Raw genomic sequence first — 22,460 nt, forward strand, 5'->3', positions numbered from 1 at the left:
AAGGCCAGGGATCGAACCTGTGTCCTCGTGGATGCCAGTCAGTTCGTTTCCACTGAGCCAAGACAGGAACTCCAAATGTATGATATCTATGAAAACTATGTTGACTGCTTTGGAAAAATTCAATAAGGTGAGCCACTAAAAAAAGTTATAAAATTAGGTGTAAGTGAGACAACTATAAAAGGCTGGGGGACAAATATACAAATCTAAAAGGATTCTGTACTTAGAATACTTTAGACAGGACTTTATATTCTTGCTCCACTTAGAAAGGTTAGAAAATAGAAAAGGTTATAAATGTCAAGAGAAAAATGATGTAAATGTCAACTAGGTAAGAAGAAAAGATCTTGGCTCTATATTTTAAAAAAATCTTTGAATGATGTGTCTTTAGTTGTTTTAAGTTAAAATAAAATGTTAGGTATATGTCTTTTAAAAATAATTCCCTTACAAGAGCCAACTTTTTCAATTAACCTATTATCAGATTCAATCACATCTGTTACAGAGGCATCCACTGTACAGGAGAGAATCAGCAGTGAGGCATCTGGAAATGTGTAAAGGAATTTTGAGTAATCACAATGACTGGCATTTCATGAGCAGGAGCCAGAGGTATATGATTGCAGTTCTTGAAAAAGTTCCGTTCAGCTCAGTGGTAATGAAAGTGATTAGTATCCATGAGGATGCGGGTTCGATCTCTGGCCTCGCTCAATGGGTTGAAGTATCTGGTGTTGCCATGAGCTGCAATATAGGCTGCAGATGCGGCTCAGATCCCTTGTTGCTGTGGCTGTGGCGCAGGCCAGCAGTTGCAGCTCCAATTTGACCCCTAGCCTGGGAACTTCCATAGGCCACAGGTACAGTCCTAAAAAAAAGAAAAAGAAAAAGGAGAAAGTCCCATACAAAGAACTGTCTTGCCTAAAATGTCAGAGCATTCCCTTCAAAGAACACTGGAACAGAGGCTGAGAAAAGAAAGGTGGGGACCAATGATGCTGATATGAAGCATGGTAGCTGGGAACAAGGTGGCATACCTCCCATCGCCAAACTCATACACACCCCCAGCACTCCTGCCTCTATGGAAGAAGACTAGGAATGACTGTGCATCCAAAGATGTCAGAGTCTAGACTGACTGGTAGGTAATGGTTTACTGAGTTCCCTGGACCCTTAGAAATTATATTAAAAATAAAAATCAGTAATAGCTTGCATCATGCAGGTGATTAAAGGCTGATCTGGCATTCTCTAGCATGCATGCTTTGATTTCTAAGCACTCCTATTTGGTGAGACAAGTCTAAAACATAATCCAAAAGCAGTATGAACGTCACCTGAATATCTGAGAACAAAACTGAAAACTACCATTAGATTGACTATATAGACTCCCTTCCAGAAGCACAGACTTAATTGACTCACTCCTAGATGCCTTTCATCTGGGATTCTATACCTCTCCTAACTCCTACACTTTATTAAATCTCTCAAATACACTGTTAAAACTTACATTTCAATAAAGATTGAGCCAAAAGGCAAAATTCCTCCCAGGCAAACAATGACTGCAGGCTCCATGAACCTGGAAAACATTAAAATTAACAGTAAACTTTTAGTATGATTTTCACATTGTATTACATAAATCTTGATAACAGAAATCAGATGCTTTTGTACTTAAAAATAATGTAAAGGACAGAAACAAACCAGTGAGAAGAAAAACAAAAATTCAAAGAGGCACAACATTAAGGACTCCAAATTAGCCACCAGTTATACTCAAAATTCTTTTTGGCCTTAAAGGCTGAGATAAGAATTTGGGGAACACAAATTCTTGCTACTGATCGAACTCAAGAAAGATTCTGAGTGTCTGCTCCTGTTCTACACTACTCAACAACTTCTAAAAATCTTATCATCCTTTACTTACAGAAAGCCATAGAATACCAGTTATACTCAAAATTCTTTTTGGCCTTAAAGGCTGAGATAAGAATTTGGGGAACACAAATTCTTGCTACTGATCGAACTCAAGAAAGATTCTGAGTGTCTGCTCCTGTTCTACACTACTCAACAACTTCTAAAAATCTTATCATCCTTTACTTACAGAAAGCCATAGAATAAGAAAGTAAAACTATTGAGACTTCCCTCTCCGAAATAATGTGTGGCCTTGCCATCTCTTTGCTCATGCTTCCCTTGGTTCAGTCATTCCTTTTACCTATGAATTATACAATTAAGGTAGTACAAGTTCTGAGTAATAATGGAGTGAAAAAAATGAATAAAAAATAAAATTCAAACCTCATTCATTCACTCAACAAACATTTACTGACTGCGACTGGTAATGCCTTTCCTCACCTCACAGTTCTCTCCCGAAAGCAGTGGCTCAAGGGTTCTCCCAGTAAAGCCTTCCCTGTGTCTCCCCCGAAGAAGGGAGTTCTGCCACTTGCAGGACGTAACTGTGTGGCAGCACTTACCACACTATACTGTACTGTCTAATGACATACATATCCTACCTCACCAGATTTATAGACCCTGGCAGGCAGAAGCTTTTCATCTAGGTATTCCTTGTGCCCAGCACAGTATATGGCACATGAAAGATAGCAAACTGCTGTTTCTGGAATTAACAAACTATAAAACTGAGAAGAGGAGTTCCCGTCGTGGCGCAGTGGTTAACGAATCCGACTAGAACCATGATGTTGCGGGTTCGGTCCCTGCCCCTTGCTCAGTGGGTTAACGATCCGGCGTTGCCGTGAGCTGTGGTGTAGGTTGTAGACGCGGCTTGGATCCCGCGTTGCTGTGGCTCTGGCGTAGGCCGGTGGCTACAGCTCCGATTCAACCCCTAGCCTGGGAACCTCCATATGCCGCGGGAGCGGCCCAAGAAATAGCAACAACAACAAGAGACAAAAGACAAAAAAAAAAAAAAAAAAAAAAAAAAAACTGAGAAGAAAGAGTTTGAGAGCTAAAAAAGAAAAGATCCACAGAGGTTAAAAAGGATCTGCCCAAAAGAGAGACAATCAATGAGAGCCAGATCTAGTATGCAGATTTTGGTTTCCAAGTAACTATATAAAGAAAATGGAGAGACACACGAGCCTTCCTGTACCTAAATGTCAGCAAGGTCACATGTTGCTTCTTCCTCTCCCTTCACCAGCCCTAGCGACTCAGAGGGTTCCCTTTTGTGATTTCTGACTATGCTTTTTCTTTAACCTTATCCTCTCCAATAATGGCTGAAAGAACGTCAGGATATCACTGGGCCTTAACAGCCTAGTCTTGACTTGAAAAAGATAGTTGATTTAAAAAACAGACTATAGAAGTTCTCATAAGCATCAATCTAAGAAAAAAAGAACATGGACAACTCCTAAGAGCAGAAACAGATCACTCTCCTTTAAACCATGGGGCTATTTTATTCAGCCTCCATTTCTGCAAATATCTACATACCTCCATGTCTACAAAAGCCAGCATAAGTATCTGAAGATAAGTTATATTTACAATATGGCAAAATATCCAGGAACAGAGGCTTTTCGATATATATCCCTTATTATGAATATGTAGTCTATCATACAGCTCTTTTTATGAAATGGGGAATATAATAAATGTACAGTAAGACTGCTCTATTTTTGTCTGCTACTAAGAATTAGGAAAATACAGAATGCAGAATAGCATAAATCAGCACTAAAATAGTCAATTTACTAATTTTAAAAGGCAAACCATATATACAATTTCACATTTTGGTCAAATTAGAATAAATCAGAAACACATCAGTGACATCTGATTTTATGTCCAAAATTTGAAAAAATACGAATCACCTCAAGTTAAAAATCCATCAAGGATCACTGTTTCAAAGTTGATTGGTCAAATGAAATGCAAACCATGTTTACACCATTGCAACAGATGAATTGCTTTGGTTGTTAAACAGAAATACCTGCCATCCTTTGTCCGGATTAATCCCGCATTGTGGGAGATCTTCTGTGCATGAAGTGTGACAAAATGTATTTGAGAGATTCTATACTATCCCAGATGTGAAGCTAAAGAACACAGTCAGTAAATTATAATTGGTCTCAATTCTAATTCATCTCTCAATTGGTATGAAATACATGGCTATAAGTGTGTGTCATTACTGTTTCAAATAACAGACTATCTGGAAAGGAGAGTGAAATTATGAGCCAGGGGTTGGCAACCTTTTTCTGTAAAGGTTCAGACAGTAAATACTTCAGTTTTGTAGGTTATACGGTCTCTGTCCTAACTACTCAACTCTGATGCCGTAGTATAACAGTCACAGAAGATACGTGAACAGGCATGGCTATGTTCCAACAAAACTTTATAAAAACAAGCAGCAGGTCAAACCTGGCTTGTAGGCTGCAGAAACACAACGGCTGCAGTCTCAGCTCCCACCTACCTCTCTGCACTAGTATATTTACCAGAGCACTGAATTCTTTGTAAAATGGCACAATATTCAAAAGGTGAAATGAGAACATCACTTTTACTACTCCTAACAAAGTAAGTTGAAGGAAAAAGTAAAAAAGACAAATTCTTAAGTTGAAACTTAAGAGAGTCACTCTTTACAACAAATACATGCTGATTCTAGAAGTTAGGTACACATAGTAGCCTGAAGAACTTACATACTGTGAGAAGCAATCACATAAAATTTAGCATTCTCTTTACCATTTTTTCTCCGGGATGGGACGAGGCACAGCATTGACACGACAAGGAAAGTTGGGTTGACCTGACAGATTTCGGCCGAGTATTGTACCAACAAGATTTAGAGGAAGGATAACAAAAAAACAGATGCAACAAACGGCCACCTGTAATTTAAATTAAAATGTTTGTAATTACTCAAAGAACAATACCATTTAAAAAGGACACTTAAAAATTTAAACACAGTTGGACCACAGAAGAAAATGTTTAAGTTCAATATGGGTTAAAATTGTGCAGAATATATACTAATGGAAATAGGAAACGAATGGGCTTTAAAATATTAGAATTGAACTAAATACCAGTTGAACTGTTTCTTATTTGTTGTAGCTCCCAATTTTTCCTAGTTTTTCACACCGTCCTTGGTATAATTCTTTTTCCTCTCCTTTCACTTTCAGCTGTCATGCTTTTAACACATCCTTTATCTTTTATCATTATAACTACCTCCTTTACTTGACTACCCTTCACTGAGCTCCTAATAGGCACAAGGACCTTTACATATGTTATTTCTCTACTTTACAGATGAAGAAAATGAGACTTAGGTTAAGTAAACTTCTATGATCACACGGTTAGTAGGTTGCCAAACTAAGATTTTAATTCAGATTTGCCTGTCTCAGATCTGTCTGCTCATTTCTAGTCTACACTGCCCTAGGATATTTTTTTTTTTGTTTGTTTGTTTTTTGTCTTTTTGTTGTTGTTGTTGCTATTTCTTGGGCCGCTCCTGCAGCATATGGAGGTTCCCAGGCTAGGGGTTGAATCGGAGCTGTAGCCACCGGCCTACGCCAGAGCCACAGCAACGCGGGATCCGAGCTGTGTCTGCAACCTACACCACAGCTCACGGCAACGCCGGATCGTTAACCCACTGAGCAAGGGCAGGGACCGAACCCGCAACGTCATGGTTCCTAGTCGGATTTGTTAACCACTGCGCCACGACGGGAACTCCTGCCCTAGGATCTTAAAAATAGAATATCACCATATATGTATACATGCGTTATTACTAAAATAATATGGGTACTTTCCCATCAATTAATAATTCAAAGTCTAGGAGTTCCCATGGTGGCATAGCAGAAACTACTCCGACTAGGAACCATGAGGTTGTGGGTTCGATCCCTGGCCTTGCTCAGTGGGTTAAGAATCCAACACTGCTGTGAGCTATGGTATAGGTCGCAGATGCAGCTCGGATCTGGTGTTGCTGTGCTGTGGTGTAGGCTGGCAGCTGTAGCTCTGATTGGACCCCAGCCTGGCAACGTCCATATGCTGTGAGTGCAGCCCTAAAAAAGCAAAAAAAAAAAATTCAAAGTCTAAAGTCACAGGGAAGACCATACAGAGATTCTAGAAACAAAGTGGTTATAAGAAAGTATTTATTTTTGTGATTTTTTTTTTCTTTATGGAAATCTGCATATTCAAAATGACACACTCAAGCTCTTTTCCAGCCAGCATCTGGCTAGGATTATTTCACTCTGAACTTCTAAAACTAGAATAGGATTGAATCACCTCTATGATCTGTTTCAATTATACATTTTGGGGTTCTACTAAATCAAAAGTAAAAGTGAGAGAAAAGCGGAATGAAAATTGTGAAGAAACAGAGAAATGAAGAGGTGTTGGGTAGAAAATCCACAGTAATTACATGAAAAAGAAAGAATCTATTTTGAAGCAACATTAGTGAAAACTCTTCATCTTCGTTATATCTTTATGTGTGCTTGTGTGTGTTTAAACAAGCCAAAGAGTATTATCATCTTCCTTTCAGATAAAACTTATACAAATGTATTAGAGTTAAGAGAGTTCGGGAATTCCATTTTAAAGCTCGGACTTAGGAACACAAGTCATTGCTGTCTCACTTCAGACCTGTTAGTAATATGACTTTTTGCTCATTTTATGTGAGAAATATTTAACAAGAATATGTGAAACATAAAAAAATGTTTTAAAGGTATTTTAGGAGTTCCCGTGTGGCTCAGCAGGTTAAGAACTAGACTAGTATCCATGAGGATGAGGGTGGATCCCTGGCCTCACTCAAATGGGTTAAGGATCTTGTGTTGCTATGGCTGTGGTGTAGGCCAGCAGCTGCAGCTCTGATTTGACCCCCATGCTGCAGGTACGGCCGTAAAAAGGAAAAAAAAAAAAAAAAAAAAAAAACTGTAGGGAAAAAAAGATATTTTAAATACTAGAATATACTGTGATTTATACATGCCTCATATCTGGGGGGGGTTGAATTCTCTCAATTTTTGTTATTACTGATTGCTTTCTTAATTATTATTTTGCTATCACTAAGCATATAAAACTCATAAATATCAACATACTATAATAGAGACATATGTATTTTCTCCTTAATTTACCGAAACTCTGATTTCAAATAAGAATTGAAGAGAAGTGGAATAACACGGTCTAGCAAGGTGGTTTTCAAACTGTTCCAAAGACCCCTCATATTTGCTGAAGAGTTTCAGGAATTTCACAAGTTTTTGATATGAATTATCCTTTTACAAATATACAGACTCAAGTTAGTTCAATGCCAAATATTAATAACTGGAGATACCATAATCAGGTTAACTCACTTTCATACAAACCTCAGAATAAAGTTTCTCCTACTATCTCTGTATATACATTTGGACTCTTGTAAATGCATCACTGATTAGGAAGGCTGGTAATGCCACACTGTTTTTTGTCCTCCGCCCCACACCCACACCGACCCAGTCTTAGCCTGCACATGCTTGCTCACTAAAAGCTTTACGCGCAAATGCACTACAGCACATGCGTGTCCCAAACAATTAAGTGGCAGGTGAAGGGAGGGAATACCTTGTCTTATGTGCTCATTCAGAGCATAAAAAATAATAAAGGAAGTTATAAGCAGTCTCATCAAGACCTTATCAACTGTTTAGCATGTGTTTAATTTTTTTCCCCTTTTCTTTTTTTTTTATACATGATAAAAAATGTGTGCTGTTTGTTAGCAACTGTTAGTGACGGAACTGTGAAACCAATTTCCTACTCCTTTTATGTCCAAGTTCTGGATGAGTTTACTTGAAGAATACTCTGAGACTGCAAGGTAAGCTGTTCAAAACAAAACAAAACAAAACAAAACAAAACAAAAAGTCACATGGAACTAAATCATCCGTGAGGTTAGGATTTTTCTCAATACTGATCTTCTACCAAATAAACTGGTTTCTGAAGAATGTTATCCATACCCCTTGATATTAGATCTGCATTCACCTCAACTTTATTGGTCTCATTAAATTTAGAATGCTGAAATACTGAATTTGCAAAATTTATTTATACTAACAGTCATGCTTATATCTGTTTTCTTTCTTGGGCTTCTGCATTAAGCTTTCATTCAAAATGAAATTTAGCAACTAAGTGTTAAAAACCCATTAGTCTAATACACTGAAGAAAACCCCAGAACTCAAAATAATCAAGGGCCCTCCCCCAGGAGTCTCCTAGCTGTAGTTCATGAACCAATATAGAGTGAAAACATAGACAGGAGAAGGAATATCTCACTCCAGGTTGAGGGTCTCCCCTAGGTACCAAAAGAACAAATTAGACACAAGTGCTCACTGCTTAATACCCTAAAGATGTACCGATTGGTCAACTAGTCTCAATCTCAGTCACAACCAAGAATGCGACTATTATGCTATCTTTGTTTCCAGGCTAGCCTTTTAAGGAAATTTGTGGTAAAGCAGAATCAAAAGGGAAAAGGTAGCTTAGGATGAGCTATTTTTGGAATGCTAAAGGATATACATTTTACTGAAGGTGATAGTATAATTGCTTACAGGTAAGGTGAATCTCAGAAAATATATCATCTTGTCAGCCATTATGTTTAGGCATTTTCTTGACACTTGCTCAGAGTAGACAATTTTTATCATTCCTTTTCTACCTCATAGATTGTGCCTTTATGTCTATATAAAAATTATTTAGTTTCAATTTAAGCATTTTGACAATAATCAATCCAAAAATCAGGACACTGCCAACTCAAACACAAACGCTTAAAAGAAGCCTATTTATTTTACAAATATTTTCAACATGCTAATAAATAACTCCTCATTCTGTTTCTTGGGCAATTTCAATACTGTAACAGAAGCAACACTGATAACAGAAGCAACACTAAATTTGAAGTTAAAAACTTATGCTATAAAGCTAGCATTATCCTGGTATCAAAACCAGAAAAAAGACATAAGAAAATTACAAACCAATATTTCTTATAAATATAGACACACAACAACAAATTTCAGCAAATGGAATCTAGCAACATATAAAATAATACATCATAGGAAATTGAGGTTTATCAAAGAAATGTAAGACTGGTTTAAGACTCAAAAATCAATCAGTGCAATTCATGATATTATCAGACTAAAAAAAGAAAAATCATAGATCTCGAAAGATGCAGAAAAAGTTATTGCAAGATTCAACTTCCCTTCACAAAAAACAAACAAAAAAACAATTCAACAAACTGGAACAGAGGGAAATGTCATTAACATGATGAAGGGCATCTACAAAAAACTATAGGTAACATTTCTTGATGGCACAAGACTGAATACTTTCCCCCTAAGACTGGAAACAAGACAAGAAGTCTGCTCTCACCTCTTCTATTCAACACTGTATGGAGGTTCTAGCCAGTGCAATAAGGCAAGAAAAAGAAATAAAAGCATATAGATCAGAAAGGTAGAAGTAAAACCATCTTTATTCTCAGACAATATGATAATCTACGTAAAAAATCTTCAGGAATCTTCAAAATAAGAAATTACAATAAGTGAGTAAAAGTTGCAGGATGCAAAGCCAACATGCAAAAATAGTTCTTCCATACACTAGCGACCAAAAAAATCAAACTTATTAATCTAAGAATACCATTTATAAATAGCATGAACTTTATGAAATACTTAGGGGTAATTCCAATAAAAACTATACAAAACCTAAACACTAAAATCTATAAAACATTACAAAGGTAAAGATACCTACATAAGGCAAGAGATATACTGTGCTTATTACTAAAAGACTCAATATTGTTAAGATGTGAATTCTTCCCAAATTGATCCATAGATTTAATGCAATTCTAATCAAAATCCCAGGGATTTTTTTTTTTTTTGTAGAAACTGACAAGCCAATTCTAAATTTCACATGGAAATGCAAAAACACCTAAAAAATCCAAAACAACTTTAACAAATAACTGATTTCCAGACTTATTATAAAGCTACAGTAATCAAAACAGTGTGATACTGGCATAAAATAACCACACAAATCAATCGATGCCACAGAAAAAGTCCATATATATATATATAGTCAACTGATTATTAATAAAAGTTATAAGGCAATTTAGTGGAGAATGGGTAGTATTTTCAACAGACAGTGCTAGAATAAGCAGCCACAAGCAAAACAAAACAAAACTCCTCGACCCTTAAGTCACATGACATATAAAATTAACTAAAAATGGATCATAGACCTATATTTAAGAGCTAAAACCATGAATGACTTATATAAAGACATAGTGATCTGATGATTAAATTGAATAAGTGCATGAAACCAGAGCAGAGACTGGTAATGTGGAATGATTAAGACAGCATCTAAAACGATCTCAACTGACTGAAATGATGTGCCAGTCTAAAATGATGAATTACAATAAGGACAGGTACCTTTGCATACCATTCTGAAGTTTATAAAGCACTTTCATACCTCTATCTCATCTGGTTTTCAGAAGAACCCAAAAAGATAGAGACCGTGGTATGCAGTATCCTCATTTTACCAAGCAAAAAACTAGGACTCATAGGATTTCGCTTAAAAAAGTCACATTTTCTTTGTTGCTGATAGTGGTGATTTGTTTCAGTTTTTTTTTGTTTGTTTGTTTTTTCCCTTTCCTTTCTTAAAACAAGACAGATAAATAGGCACAGGATGAAGCTCTGAGCATTGCAATTTTTAAAATTCCCAAGTGATTCTAATGTGCATCCAAGGCTGAGAACCATGGAGTTTGAGACTATATAACCATTTCATAATATCAACAAGTCAAATAATTTTAAATACAAATTTAGGTAGTTAAAACACTTAACAGAGAACCAGGTCAAATATTTATTTCAAGTTCTCACATTTCATGTTCTAAAGAAGTTCTGATATTATTGAAACAAGAAACAAAAAAATGTCAGACCACACACCTGATTAAAGCTTGAGGGCAGTGAAATGCCCTTCACTCAGTATACAAGTTAGAATGCAAATTAAGACCATGATATTGTAGGAGGCTGCTAAGCACCAAGAGCCAGTCTTTTATACACCAAAAATCAATATTATAAACCATCTCTGGCTCAGCACAGAGTTTGATACTATATTCAAATAATTAGTAATTATTAAATTATCTAAAGGCAAAGCACAGTGAATATTTAACATTTAAAACTGCATTTACAGGAGTTCCGTCGTGGCTCAGCGGTTAACGAATCCAACAAGGAACCATCGATCCCTGGCCTCACTCAGTGGGTTAAGAATCCGGTGTTGCCGTGAGCTGTGGCGGAGGTCGCAGACGTGGCTCGGATCCCAAGTTGCTGTGGCTGTGGCGTCGGCTGGCAGCTACAACTCCAACTGGACCCCTAGCCTGGGAACCTCCATATACCTCGGGAGTGGCCCTAGAAATGGTAAAAAGACAAAAAAACCCAAAAAACAAAAAAAACACTGCATTTACAAAGCGGTAAAATTTAAAATTTTAGTGAAATAAAACAACCCTGTAATATAATTTTCACCACATCAAATTCAAAACTTTATAATGAAAATTATAACAGAATCAGAATTTTAATTTTTAAAGCACTATGAAAATAATTAATTCAGCAGATCCTCTTTAAGAAGTAATTTAACTCCCTCTATATATTTTCTGATGGCCGGGAACTACTATGAGGCAATTTCTTATCCAGTCCTGAATGTAATTAATTACTTTACCCTTTCCTAACCATTTCAGTTACTTTGGCTTGTAGGAAAAAAAAAAGGCAAAAAACCAACTTTCAATTTGAAGCAATTTTCAAAATATTCCTGAAGAAAAAGCATTAAAGACTTAGTAAAAATGTATATGCAAGATGTCTTTGAAAAACCTGGACTGAAAAACAACCAATCATGTGGAATTTCTGTGAAACCATTCAATTACTCCCATGCGAGAGAAGAAAGCTAAAATAAGATTAAAATTCAGGGGTTCCCGTCATGGTGCAGCGGAAACGAATCCGACTAGGAACCATGAGGTTGTGGGTTTGATCGCTGGCCTCGCTCAGTGGCTTAAGGATCCGGGGTGGCCGTGAGCTGTGGTGTAGGTCACAGATGTGGCCCGGGTCCCGAGTTGCTGTGGCTGTGGCGTAGGCCGGCAGCTACAGCTCCGACTGGACCCCTAGCCTGGGAACCTCCATATGCCGTGAATTCGGCCCTAAAAGGGCAAACAGACAAAAAACAAACAAACAAAAAGATTAAAATCCAGATGGAGGAGTGCTATAGATATTGGCGTGGCGCAGTGGTTAACGAATCCGACTAGGAACCATGAGGTTGCGGGTTTGGTCCCTGCCCTTGCTCAGTGGGTTAACGATCTGGCGTTGCCGTGAGCTGTGGTGTAGGTTGCAGACGCGGCTCGGATCCCGCGTTGCTGTGGCTCTGGCGTAGGCCGGTGGCTACAGCTCCGATTCAACCCCTAGCCTGGGAACCTCCATATGCCGCAGGAGCGGCCCAAGAAATAGCAACAACAACAACAAAAGACAAAAAAAAAAAAAAAAAAAATCCAGGTGGAGATATATGAGTTTAAGCTATAGTTCTGCCATTAACTATCCATGTGACCTTAACCAAGGTGTATCGTCTTTCTGAAAAGCAGTAACCACCTTGCAACTTGAATATGTGTGTACATGTGTGTGCACGTTTGCAGAAGTGTACATTATGACTGAAGTCTACTCCAGGCCTAAACTTCTATTTCTAGTAAAAAGGTAACAACAGGAAGAATTTAGAGACTGTGGGTTAACTCTGTAAAGCAGCAGTATTTCTGGGTTTTAGTTTTAATATATTTAAATAATATAAAACATTTCAAAGTCAGTGGTAACAGGTAAGATGTGAGATAGAATTTTAATATCTATAGCAACACGTATTATTGATATTAATATGTTTTAATAAGGTTCTAAAAATAGTACACTGTTGCCCAAAAAAAGTTACAGAGAATCTCTGCTTCCCATCACTGCACTCACCCATCACCTTAAAACACCCATGTGTCTTGTATGTCATCATTCTTCCTTTCAAATATACTTACCAGTTTCTCCCATCCTTAATAAAAAAGCACAATATTCTCTTTTGCTGACTTTAAAAGTTGGTTTTCACTTTACTGGTTGACAGAATCAAGAAAAAAATTGCTTTGCCTAACTTGCCAGGACTGAGGGGGACGGGCTGCAAATACCAAAACTCCTAGTTGAGAGGTACTTGAGAGAGAGAGAGCAGGCCTCTTATTAGAACGCCTATACTCTTGCAGTTTAAAAGTAAGATTCAAGCAACTTACCATTGTTCCAAAGGGAATGGCTCTTGAAGCATGGTAATAAATGGCTATAAAATTGATGAAGAAGGCAGTGCCACACACCATAGCTGGGATGAGGAACGCGCCAATGAACATCTGCTTTATCCATCTCCTTCCTAAAAGGAAAGGGAAACTGCGACAGTCAGAGACAGGTAGACAGGAAGACATATATCAATGTTTCAAGGAGGTTATTTGTACCAAATTGTTTAAAAATTTAATGTTAAGATCTTAAATCTTAACATCCTAATAACTGCCTTAAACAACAGGTTAATGGAGACCAGTCTAGCTACTCCATATAAATGGAAACAGCTTTTGAAGTGTCTGCACTGAAAAAGAACGATGAACTGTGGTAAAATACGCTGGTGTTTTGTCCTTATTGGCCACTGAACCACTAAACATTGGTAACCCCCTCAATCTTTCTGGGCTACAAGCTGACCCAGAGAGGTGTTTTCAAACTATTACTTGGAGTTCTGGAGCTTCTAGAAGATGCCCATGAAGTCACTGGTGAAGGAAGGGCCCTGGTCCCCTGGCCCTATTCAACTACAACAAGTCCATTTTCAACAGTTTTACACACTGTCATTACATGTGTGCTCATTTGGAAAGAGGGTTACACTGCTTTAAACGAAAGAACAAAAAAAGTAAAAAAACAAAAACAAACAAAAACTTTGGGTTTAACATTCCCTAAATTTACTCTTAGCTCTCTAAAACATAATTATAAACATACATTTAAACTCATTTCTGTTTCAAAAAGAAAGACAAAATTTGTTTCATAAGTTTTCTCTCAGCAAGTAGAACTAAAGATTAAGTTTTACTACTTCTTTGAACCCCCTTTTTTGAAAATTTTTTTTGCGGCTTCTTTTTAGGGCCACACCTGCGGCATATGTAAGTTCCCAGGCTAGGAGTACAATCAGAGCTGCAGCTGTTGGCCTACATCACAGCAACACCAGATCCAAGCAGCGTCTATGACCTACACTGCGGCTCATGGCAACGCCAGATCCTTAACCCACTGAGCAGGGCCAGGGATTGAACCCACATCCTCATGGGTTTGTTAATCAGGTTTGTTATCACTGAGCCACAACGGGAATTCCCTCTTAGATCCTCTTTGTATTGCCAAAATTCTATACAGTGAGGAGCTATTATTTATCTAATCCAAGGAAGAAAATTTTAAATTACGTAATCAAAATTTTAAATCATGTTCCTAAGGACCGGGAGCACAACAAGGAGCTATCTTTTCTGTATCGTTCCAATTTTAGTATATGTGCTGCCGAAGCGAGCACGGAGCTATCTTTTCTAACACAGCAGAGGACACAAGCCAGCATGCCTCCAAAGAAGCACCTCCACACTGCTTAGGAACAGAAGGCACAGACTTAACATGGGATCACTGTCAAAATTCAGCCTCACAACCATAAATGGTAGGGACCCAAATAGAAAGTGCTATAAGAAAAATATGCAATAACCTAACTTTTGTTTTCTTTTATATAAAGCTCTTTTTAAACATTTGACTCAGAATTACTACCCCATGTCTTGATATTCCTCCAGAAAAACAACTTGGTTCTGAACTTTTCTTCGATTTAATTTCTCTCTCAGGTAAGTTTCAAGAACACCTCCTTTCTAAACTAATACTCAGCAGGTGAACAAAACCACAAGAAGAACTTATTATTAAAGTTATTATTTCTGCTATTAAATTTCGACTCCATTCTCTTTTCTTGCACTTTGCACTGTCCTCTCAGATTCAGACACATGTTAATAAATCGTGTATTCAATTCAATTTTCTCTTTTTCCCTTTCCATCCAACAGTAAAAAAGAATCCCACGCACACTCCACTGGATACTATTAGTAGCCCAGGCATGTGCATTGTAGGCTTCCTACTGTTCCTCCACACCCTGGAGACTCTGGTCTTTAATTGGGTCTAGAGCATTCGCGGTGCCCTGAGGACAGAGTGAAGTCCCTGGGTTTCACCATGGTTCAAATCCTGAGATAACTGTGAAAAATTCTTGATTCTCTGGGTTGACCTATATTCACCTTGTTTTTAGGGATCACTCAGACAAAACACTAGGATATGACTGACCTACTCAGTGAACTATCAAATCAGAAAATAATCCTTAGATTATATTTGGTAAATTCTGATACTCTTAGGCTTACATCTAAACTCTGTCTACTCTCAAGGATAAGTAAAGTTAAGTTTGTTTGGGGGTTCTTAACATGTAATCAGACTAAAAGCAAATTTATGTCCAAGTATGAATAAATCTGTTTTGAATATTCTTTTTCTGCTGTGGAGACTTTTCTGGAGACCATAAACTGTACAATTCTTAGCCTAACTAGTTTTCAGGTCAAATTCAATGTAGGAGTCGCCTTAGGCATCCTTATTTCCTCAGGATGGAAGACCTGCATGCTAAGACTCATTTCCCTCATCTAGGGGTAGAATAGAGACACTGAAGAGCTAACTAAAATAGTCAGAAATCCTGAGTTCCCGTCATGGCTCAGCGTAAATGAATCTGACTAGCATCCATGAGGACGCAGGTTCAATCCCTGGCCTCTCAGTGGGTTAAGGATCTGGCGTTGCTGTGTAGGATGGCAGGTGCAGCTCTGATTGAACCCTTAGCCTGGGAACTTCCATGCGCTGCCCTAAAAAGACAAAATAAATAAATAAATAAAAATAAAAATAAAAATAGTCAGGAAATCACAATGATACTCCCTCAGGCAATGTAAAGAATGACCGCTGCTGAAGGTACAGAGCACATTAAGTCTGGTAGGACCAATAAAAAAAAGCCATGGTAAACCAGGATATCCTGGGGGAATTTTATTTATTTATTTTTCATTTATTTTTATTTTTTATTTTTTTGCTTTTCAGGGCCGCACCCGCAGTATATGGAGGTTCCCAAGCTAGGGGTGGAATCAAAGCTGTAGCAGCCGGCCTACACCAGAGCCACAGCAACACGGGATCTGAGCCGCGTCTGTGACCTACACCACAGCTCACAGCAACGCTGGATCCTTAACCCACTGATGGAGGCCAGGGATCAAACCTGCAACCTCATGGTTCCTAGTTATATTCGTTTCCACTGTGCCACAGTGGGAACTCCCTGGGGGAATTTTAAATGATCCTATGCTCTGAGCTCCTACAGCCTACATGTCTGGTCTACTAAAAGAAGGCAGGATCCCCTAATGCTGACATTAGGAAATCTCTATCCCTGGGCATATAATTTTAAGGTCTTTCAACAAACCTTCACGTATAAACTGAAATGTGCAAACCTGCAAATCTATTACTTTTAGCACTTTTCTGACCCCAAACAATTACAGGAAAAACAAAGGAACTTAAAGACTCTGAATGCCATCACAGAATCACCAAGGAGCAGTACTATCCACGTATACGCCATCATTTCCAGCTCACAACAGTAAAGAAGAAAGCGGGTATTTAAGATGAAGCTCTCTTATCAGCAAAAGATTGAGAGATAATCTTTGCACAGGGTCCTCTGACAAGTATTTAAGAGCCAACAGAAATAAACAGCTTTCTTTCCTATTCTCCTTCCACTGCCCAGACATTTATCCATAAACCATGAAACACGCCTTCATACTCAGCTATAAGCTAGGCACTCCACGTGGAAGCCTCCGTGGAGCATTACTAGGGAACTAGGCACCTCAAAGCAAAACAAATCATTAACTTAAATATATTTTCTCCCGTATGTTCCTCAGGGCTAACTTCACAGTGGACAATGGAGATAATCTATTAATGATTCGTAATTTCAGGAAATACATACAATGCAAGAATCCCATAAAAACAAGTTAGAAAACATAACAGGTTTGGTAGAGATCATGTTAAGAGGGACCACAAAGGATTGTACAATGGCTGTACTGCCCGTTTTAAATCCCATGTACCTCACAGTGAAGTATTAACATCTACAATTAAAAAGGCAAAGTAATAACTCAGAAGTTACCTCCTTGTCTAGCATACAGACTTCCTCCAAAATAACCATTCACTGGAGATGTAGCAGCATAGACAAATATGGCTGTACTGAGCATTGACCCCCTCCTAAAAAGGCAAAACAACACACATGATAAACTAAAACCAACAATTTAAAGAAAATATCATACAGTATATCACATTGACATTAGTTTAATTTCAAAGATAAATTTAACAGAAACACAAAAATATCTTCCTGTACTGCAAAGGACCTCAAAAGGCTGCCTAGCGAATGAATTTCTAGTTAAAACCGCACTTAAGTAACAGGCTGATCCTAATTTTTTTTAAATATGAAGTTAAATTTCATAATATGCTCTAAACGAATATTTCACATTTCCTTGGCAAACATATTAGAAGCTGGCACTGAAATTGTTTTGCAACCCTGTGAACCAATCACATCATATGGAAAAAGACATTCATCTGTTAAGAAAATTAGAATATTCCCCTTCATAATTCAATTTAGCTGCTTAAAATTCTTGCCTGCTGATACAAATAAAATGTAGGTACTATAACCCGTATTAGTGCTATTACTTTAAATGGTATAATACTGAGACTTTTCCTAGTTAGTTCCTTATGCTGTTAAAAATGTTTTTAAAAAGCTATAGGTCCACAAACCAACATTAACTCAGATTGGAGTTTCTGCTGTGGCTCAGTGGAAATGAACCGGACTCGTATTCATAAGGATGTGGATTCAATCCTTGGCCTTGCCAAATAGTACTGACAAGAACTGCCACGGGGAGTTCCCACTGTGGCTCAGTGGTAATGAACCCGACTAGTATCTGTGAGGACGCAGGTTTGATCCCTGGCTCTGCTCAGTGGGTTAAGGATCCGGCATTGCCACAAGCTGCAGTATAGGTCAAAGATGAGGCATCAGATCTGAATCGCTGTGGCTGTAGTGTAGGCTGGTAGCTGTAGCTCTGATTCGACCAGACGCAAGTATGAGCTTAAGTTACAGTTCTAAAAATCAGACATACCCTTGCATCTCTGTTCACGAACACTTTATGGACATTTTCCACCCCAAATAAATCATTTTCATCTACATTGAAAAATCTGCGGAGTAGCGACTGTCCTCCTTTGTTCAGCTCTCCAAGACTGTGGGGTGGGGTGGTTATCTAAGCAGCTGCATCACCTACACTTGCCATTTGACCCTCGCAAGCATCAGTGCAGCAGCTGTTATTTTACCAGATTTACCCATCCCTTCTCAAACACCACGCCTTCTCCAAATAAAAGCAAAAAGGGCGGGAGGCAGGGAGAATCATGGCTTCTCAAGGGTTAAACACAGTAACTGGCAATCCACACTGATGCTGATCCTCTACCTACCTAAATATTTTTTCTTCCCTGATTGCTATGATCATCATTGAGGCAAAGTAATTTTCACATATTACATTATGTGCCTTTTCTCTTCTAGAATCCTTTAGATCCCTACTCTAGAGTGAGTCTTTTTTTTTTTTTTTTTTTTTTTTTTTGTCTTTTGTCTTTTGTTGTTGTTGTTGTTGTTGTTGTTGCTATTTCTTAGGCCGCTCCCGCAGCATATGGAGGTTCCCAGGCTAGGGGTTGAATCGGAGCTGTAGCCACCGGCCTACGCCAGAGCCACAGCAACGCGAGATCCAAGCCGCGTCTGCAACCTACACCACAGCTCACGGCAACGCCGGATCGTTAACCCACTGAGCAAGGGGCAGGGACCAAACCCGCAACCTCATGGTTCCTAGTCGGATTCGTTAACCACTGCGCCACGACGGGAACTCCCTAGAGTGAGTCTTAATGGATTTTATGTGTAAGGCCTTCACTGTTTCAACACTTTGCATTTTTATTATCTCTATATTCATTTCCATAGCCTAGAAAATTAAGACACAAGTTCTGGGGTAAGAGTGCCTAGGTTCAAATCCCAGCTTACTAATACTTCTTACTATAAGCTGTGTGATCTTACTCAAATTATTTAACCTTCTTGAGCTTTACTTTCTCATCTGTGGGGTGGAGATAATAATAGTCCCTTCACAGGGCTGATGCGAGGATTAAATGAGCTAATGAGCATAAAGCTCCTAACATGGAAACGCAATAATGTTAGTCACTTTGATATCCTAATAATACTCATAGCTGTAGTACTTATCATGTAAGTGATTAAGTATGTTTACTTCAAACAAGCACAACATAGAACAATCATCGATAATAACGACAGACTGAAATAACAATGCATGACTTGCCTGCTAATACCATCTATTAGATGAGGCTTCTTATTTCTAAAAGCTGACAGTCTATAGGCAGACAAGGTTGGCATTAAAAAATGAATCACTAACATCTGAGAAGGAACAAAGCAAAAACTTGGATTCCGGGGGAGGTTACCCACTATGAACTCAAAAGACTGTGTCTATACAGTCTGAAAATTCCATAGTGATGAATTTAATCCCGTGTTTAACGTAAAGCATGACTTCTTGGAAGGTTTGAAATGCTTTTCTTGAATTTGTTATTTAGCTCATCTGAAATATATCCCAAAATAAGAACTCCCCAACGGAACACTGAAGTCTGGGTTTTGGTCAAGTATTTTATAGCTTATATGGTAAGTAAATTACAAAGGTTATATTAAAGAAAAACAACAGCAACTACAGAGAAATAACTTTGTTGATCACGTCAGTGCAACAAGCACTGACTGAGTACCTTCCACACACAAAGTTCTTTAGGTACTTTGAGAATTCACGGATTAAGACCCAGTCCTTGCTCTCAAGCTTACTGACCAGTGGAAGAAACAGCAACTTAATACAGTTAAATATTTAATATACAACTTAAAGAGCTGTTCTTTCAGCAACAATTTACTGCTTGACTACCAAATGCCAGGCATACCTAAGCAAGAATGCATCATAAACTGAAATACAGGTATGAAATGTAACCCAAGACAAGTGTCATTCTAACTGAGGACTTTATGGGGTGGCATCTACACCTCAGCTCAGAGAGTGTTGGCTTTGTTGAGGTCATAATTCTGTGAGCACCAGGTTTTAGGGCTACTCAACAGGGACTTGAGATCTTGGTGAATGTACAACTTTTTCTTATAATTCAGTGGCCTCACATCAAGAATTTCTTGTGGGAGTTCCCGTCGTGGCGCAGTGGTTAACGAATCCGACTAGGAACCATGAGGTTTCGGGTTCGGTCCCTGCCCTTGCTCAGTGGGTTAACGATCCGGCATTGCCGTGAGCTGTGGTGTAGGTTGCAGACGCGGCTCGGATCCCGAGTTGCTGTGGCTCTGGCGTAGGCCGGTGGCTACAGCTCCGATTGGCCGAGGGAGCGGCCCAAGAAATAGCAACAACAAAAAAGACAAAAAGACAAAAAAAAAAAAAAAAAAAAAAAAAAAAGAATTTCTTGTAACTGGTTTCGGTCTTCAAAGAAAAAACATACCAGAAGCCTTGTAAAGATAGGATAATAAGTCATCCAATTATTTTTCTAAACTTACATGCCTTTTCCACCACTCTTTTCCCTGTTATTTACAATGCTTTCTTCTGGAGGCAAATGTGAAATACTAATTCAGTAAATGTGTTCTCCTTGTGCTTCTTATGCAGATCTAATTGGATCTTCAGCTTTCAAAAAAGTGCCTATTCACTCTGTCAAACAGCTCTAAACTGTAAGTAACTCTGCTCATACCTCTAATGGAATATAATCTTTTTAACAAACCAAAATGTTCACCAAGGCTAGCAATTTTAAGATATAACAGAAAAATCTACTTATAGCTAAAGAATACTGTTCATTCATGTGTTTGCAATAAAGACATTTATGCTATTTAAATTCTACGACAATTGAAATCAGCAAACGTTTAATTATGATTGACTTAAAAGGTTCCGATGATTAAAACTACTCAAGAATAACAAAAAAGTAATAATAAAGTTAAGCACACAAACTTACTCCGTATACAAATCTTCTATCATTGCAACAATAATAACAATGAGAGACACAGCGAATATCTGACAACCAGAACCAATGAGGGAGGAAAATATCAGTGGGTGACTTGATGGTCTAAATACATCTCCATGCACCTGCTTCCATCCATACTCATCTCCTAGGTCTCTATCCTATATACATACATATGTAGAGAGAAAAGAATTCAGAATGAAATTAAAATACATAAAATAGGTAAAACATTACAACCACAGTTACACATTCCCTCCCTTCAGACTTATAACTATTTCAAGGGTTTCAAAATATCAAGAAAAGAAATTTCAAATTTAAAATAACCTCTGCCATAATAATGTATAATGTTAAAATATTGTGATTTTACTAAGGCTCAAGAAGGTGGCTCCTGGTTGTACTCAGAGAATCTCAAAGAATGGAAAAAGAAAAGGTCTAGGCACCCAAAGAAATGGTCAGATTGGGAGAAGAGCACGCTGGCTCTCCGGACGCTACTTTCAGACACGACTCTAGCCATTTACATCATGACTATGGCTCATATATGACCAGAGGCAAAATGGAGAGCAAAAAAGATTAAAACCAGTACTAGATGCCCTATGAATAGAAATGTCCCTAACGGCTTGGAACCTAAGAAAATATATGAGAAATATAGCAAACAGTTAAATATTATTTAACTGCCACAGCATTTTTAAAAAAAGGATTCAATTTTGCCTTTTCAATCTGAGTAAGCAAGTATCTAAAATATGTTTCTTAAGAACTATCAGTCCCTCAAGATAATCTTTTTTGGGGGGCAGGGTGGTGCAGTTCTGGTCAGCCACGTTTAAGAGGCACCAGATAGTTCATCTGTCCCCTGATATTTCACAATACACATGAACATATTACAATTTTAATTTAACTGTTTCCAAACTTATTTAATGATGGAATAGATCAACATAGAATAGCCATTAACAACTGAATTACTTTGCGGTACAATTGGAACTAACACAACACTGTAAATTAATTACTTTAATTTTTTAAAAAAGGAAACAACAAAGAATAGCCATTAACATGCTACAAAACACTTTTGCTCATTTACAACATTATTCTATAATTTAGTAAAAGAAGTTAGAAAACAAACCTCCCCTAACTAAATGAAATCAGTCCTTTCACACACTCTTAATTTTATGCAATATTTAACAGCATTAGAAAAATACCAGTACAGGGCTACAACCTACTAGCTGCAATTCTGAAATCAAAAGCTCTGAAAAGTGAGTCTCTTTCACAAGTTTGACATATCTTTATTTGGTGGCAAATCTTAGAGTGAACTAACAAGAGGTTATTTATACCGTTTATTTACCCCACTTAGGGTGAACATTCACATGTTTTGCTAAAAAAAATTAATATATTTGATTACAGAATATGTAATCAGGGCATGTAAAAACATTAAAATATTTGATTAGAGACCCTTAGGGAGACTTATACCTTTCTAAAACCTGGAAATTCTGAATT

General features: G+C 37.8%; 1 protein-coding gene across 1 annotated transcript in view; it reads right to left on the reverse strand.

The window, feature by feature from the left end:
- TM9SF3 (transmembrane 9 superfamily member 3) overlaps window positions 1-22,460 on the reverse strand; it is a 67,995-nt gene that overhangs the window by 14,635 nt on the left and 30,900 nt on the right. The window contains exons 7-11 of the mRNA XM_005671366.2: window positions 20,970-21,136; window positions 17,059-17,153; window positions 13,112-13,242; window positions 4,612-4,751; window positions 1,478-1,546 (exon numbers count right to left, since the gene is read on the reverse strand). Coding sequence (XP_005671423.1) covers window positions 1,478-1,546; window positions 4,612-4,751; window positions 13,112-13,242; window positions 17,059-17,153; window positions 20,970-21,136 — 602 coding nt within the window. The remainder of the gene's footprint in view (window positions 1-1,477; window positions 1,547-4,611; window positions 4,752-13,111; window positions 13,243-17,058; window positions 17,154-20,969; window positions 21,137-22,460) is intronic.

This window comes from Sus scrofa, chromosome 14 (assembly GCF_000003025.6).
Source record: "Sus scrofa isolate TJ Tabasco breed Duroc chromosome 14, Sscrofa11.1, whole genome shotgun sequence".
Taxonomy (NCBI): Eukaryota; Metazoa; Chordata; class Mammalia; order Artiodactyla; family Suidae; genus Sus; species Sus scrofa.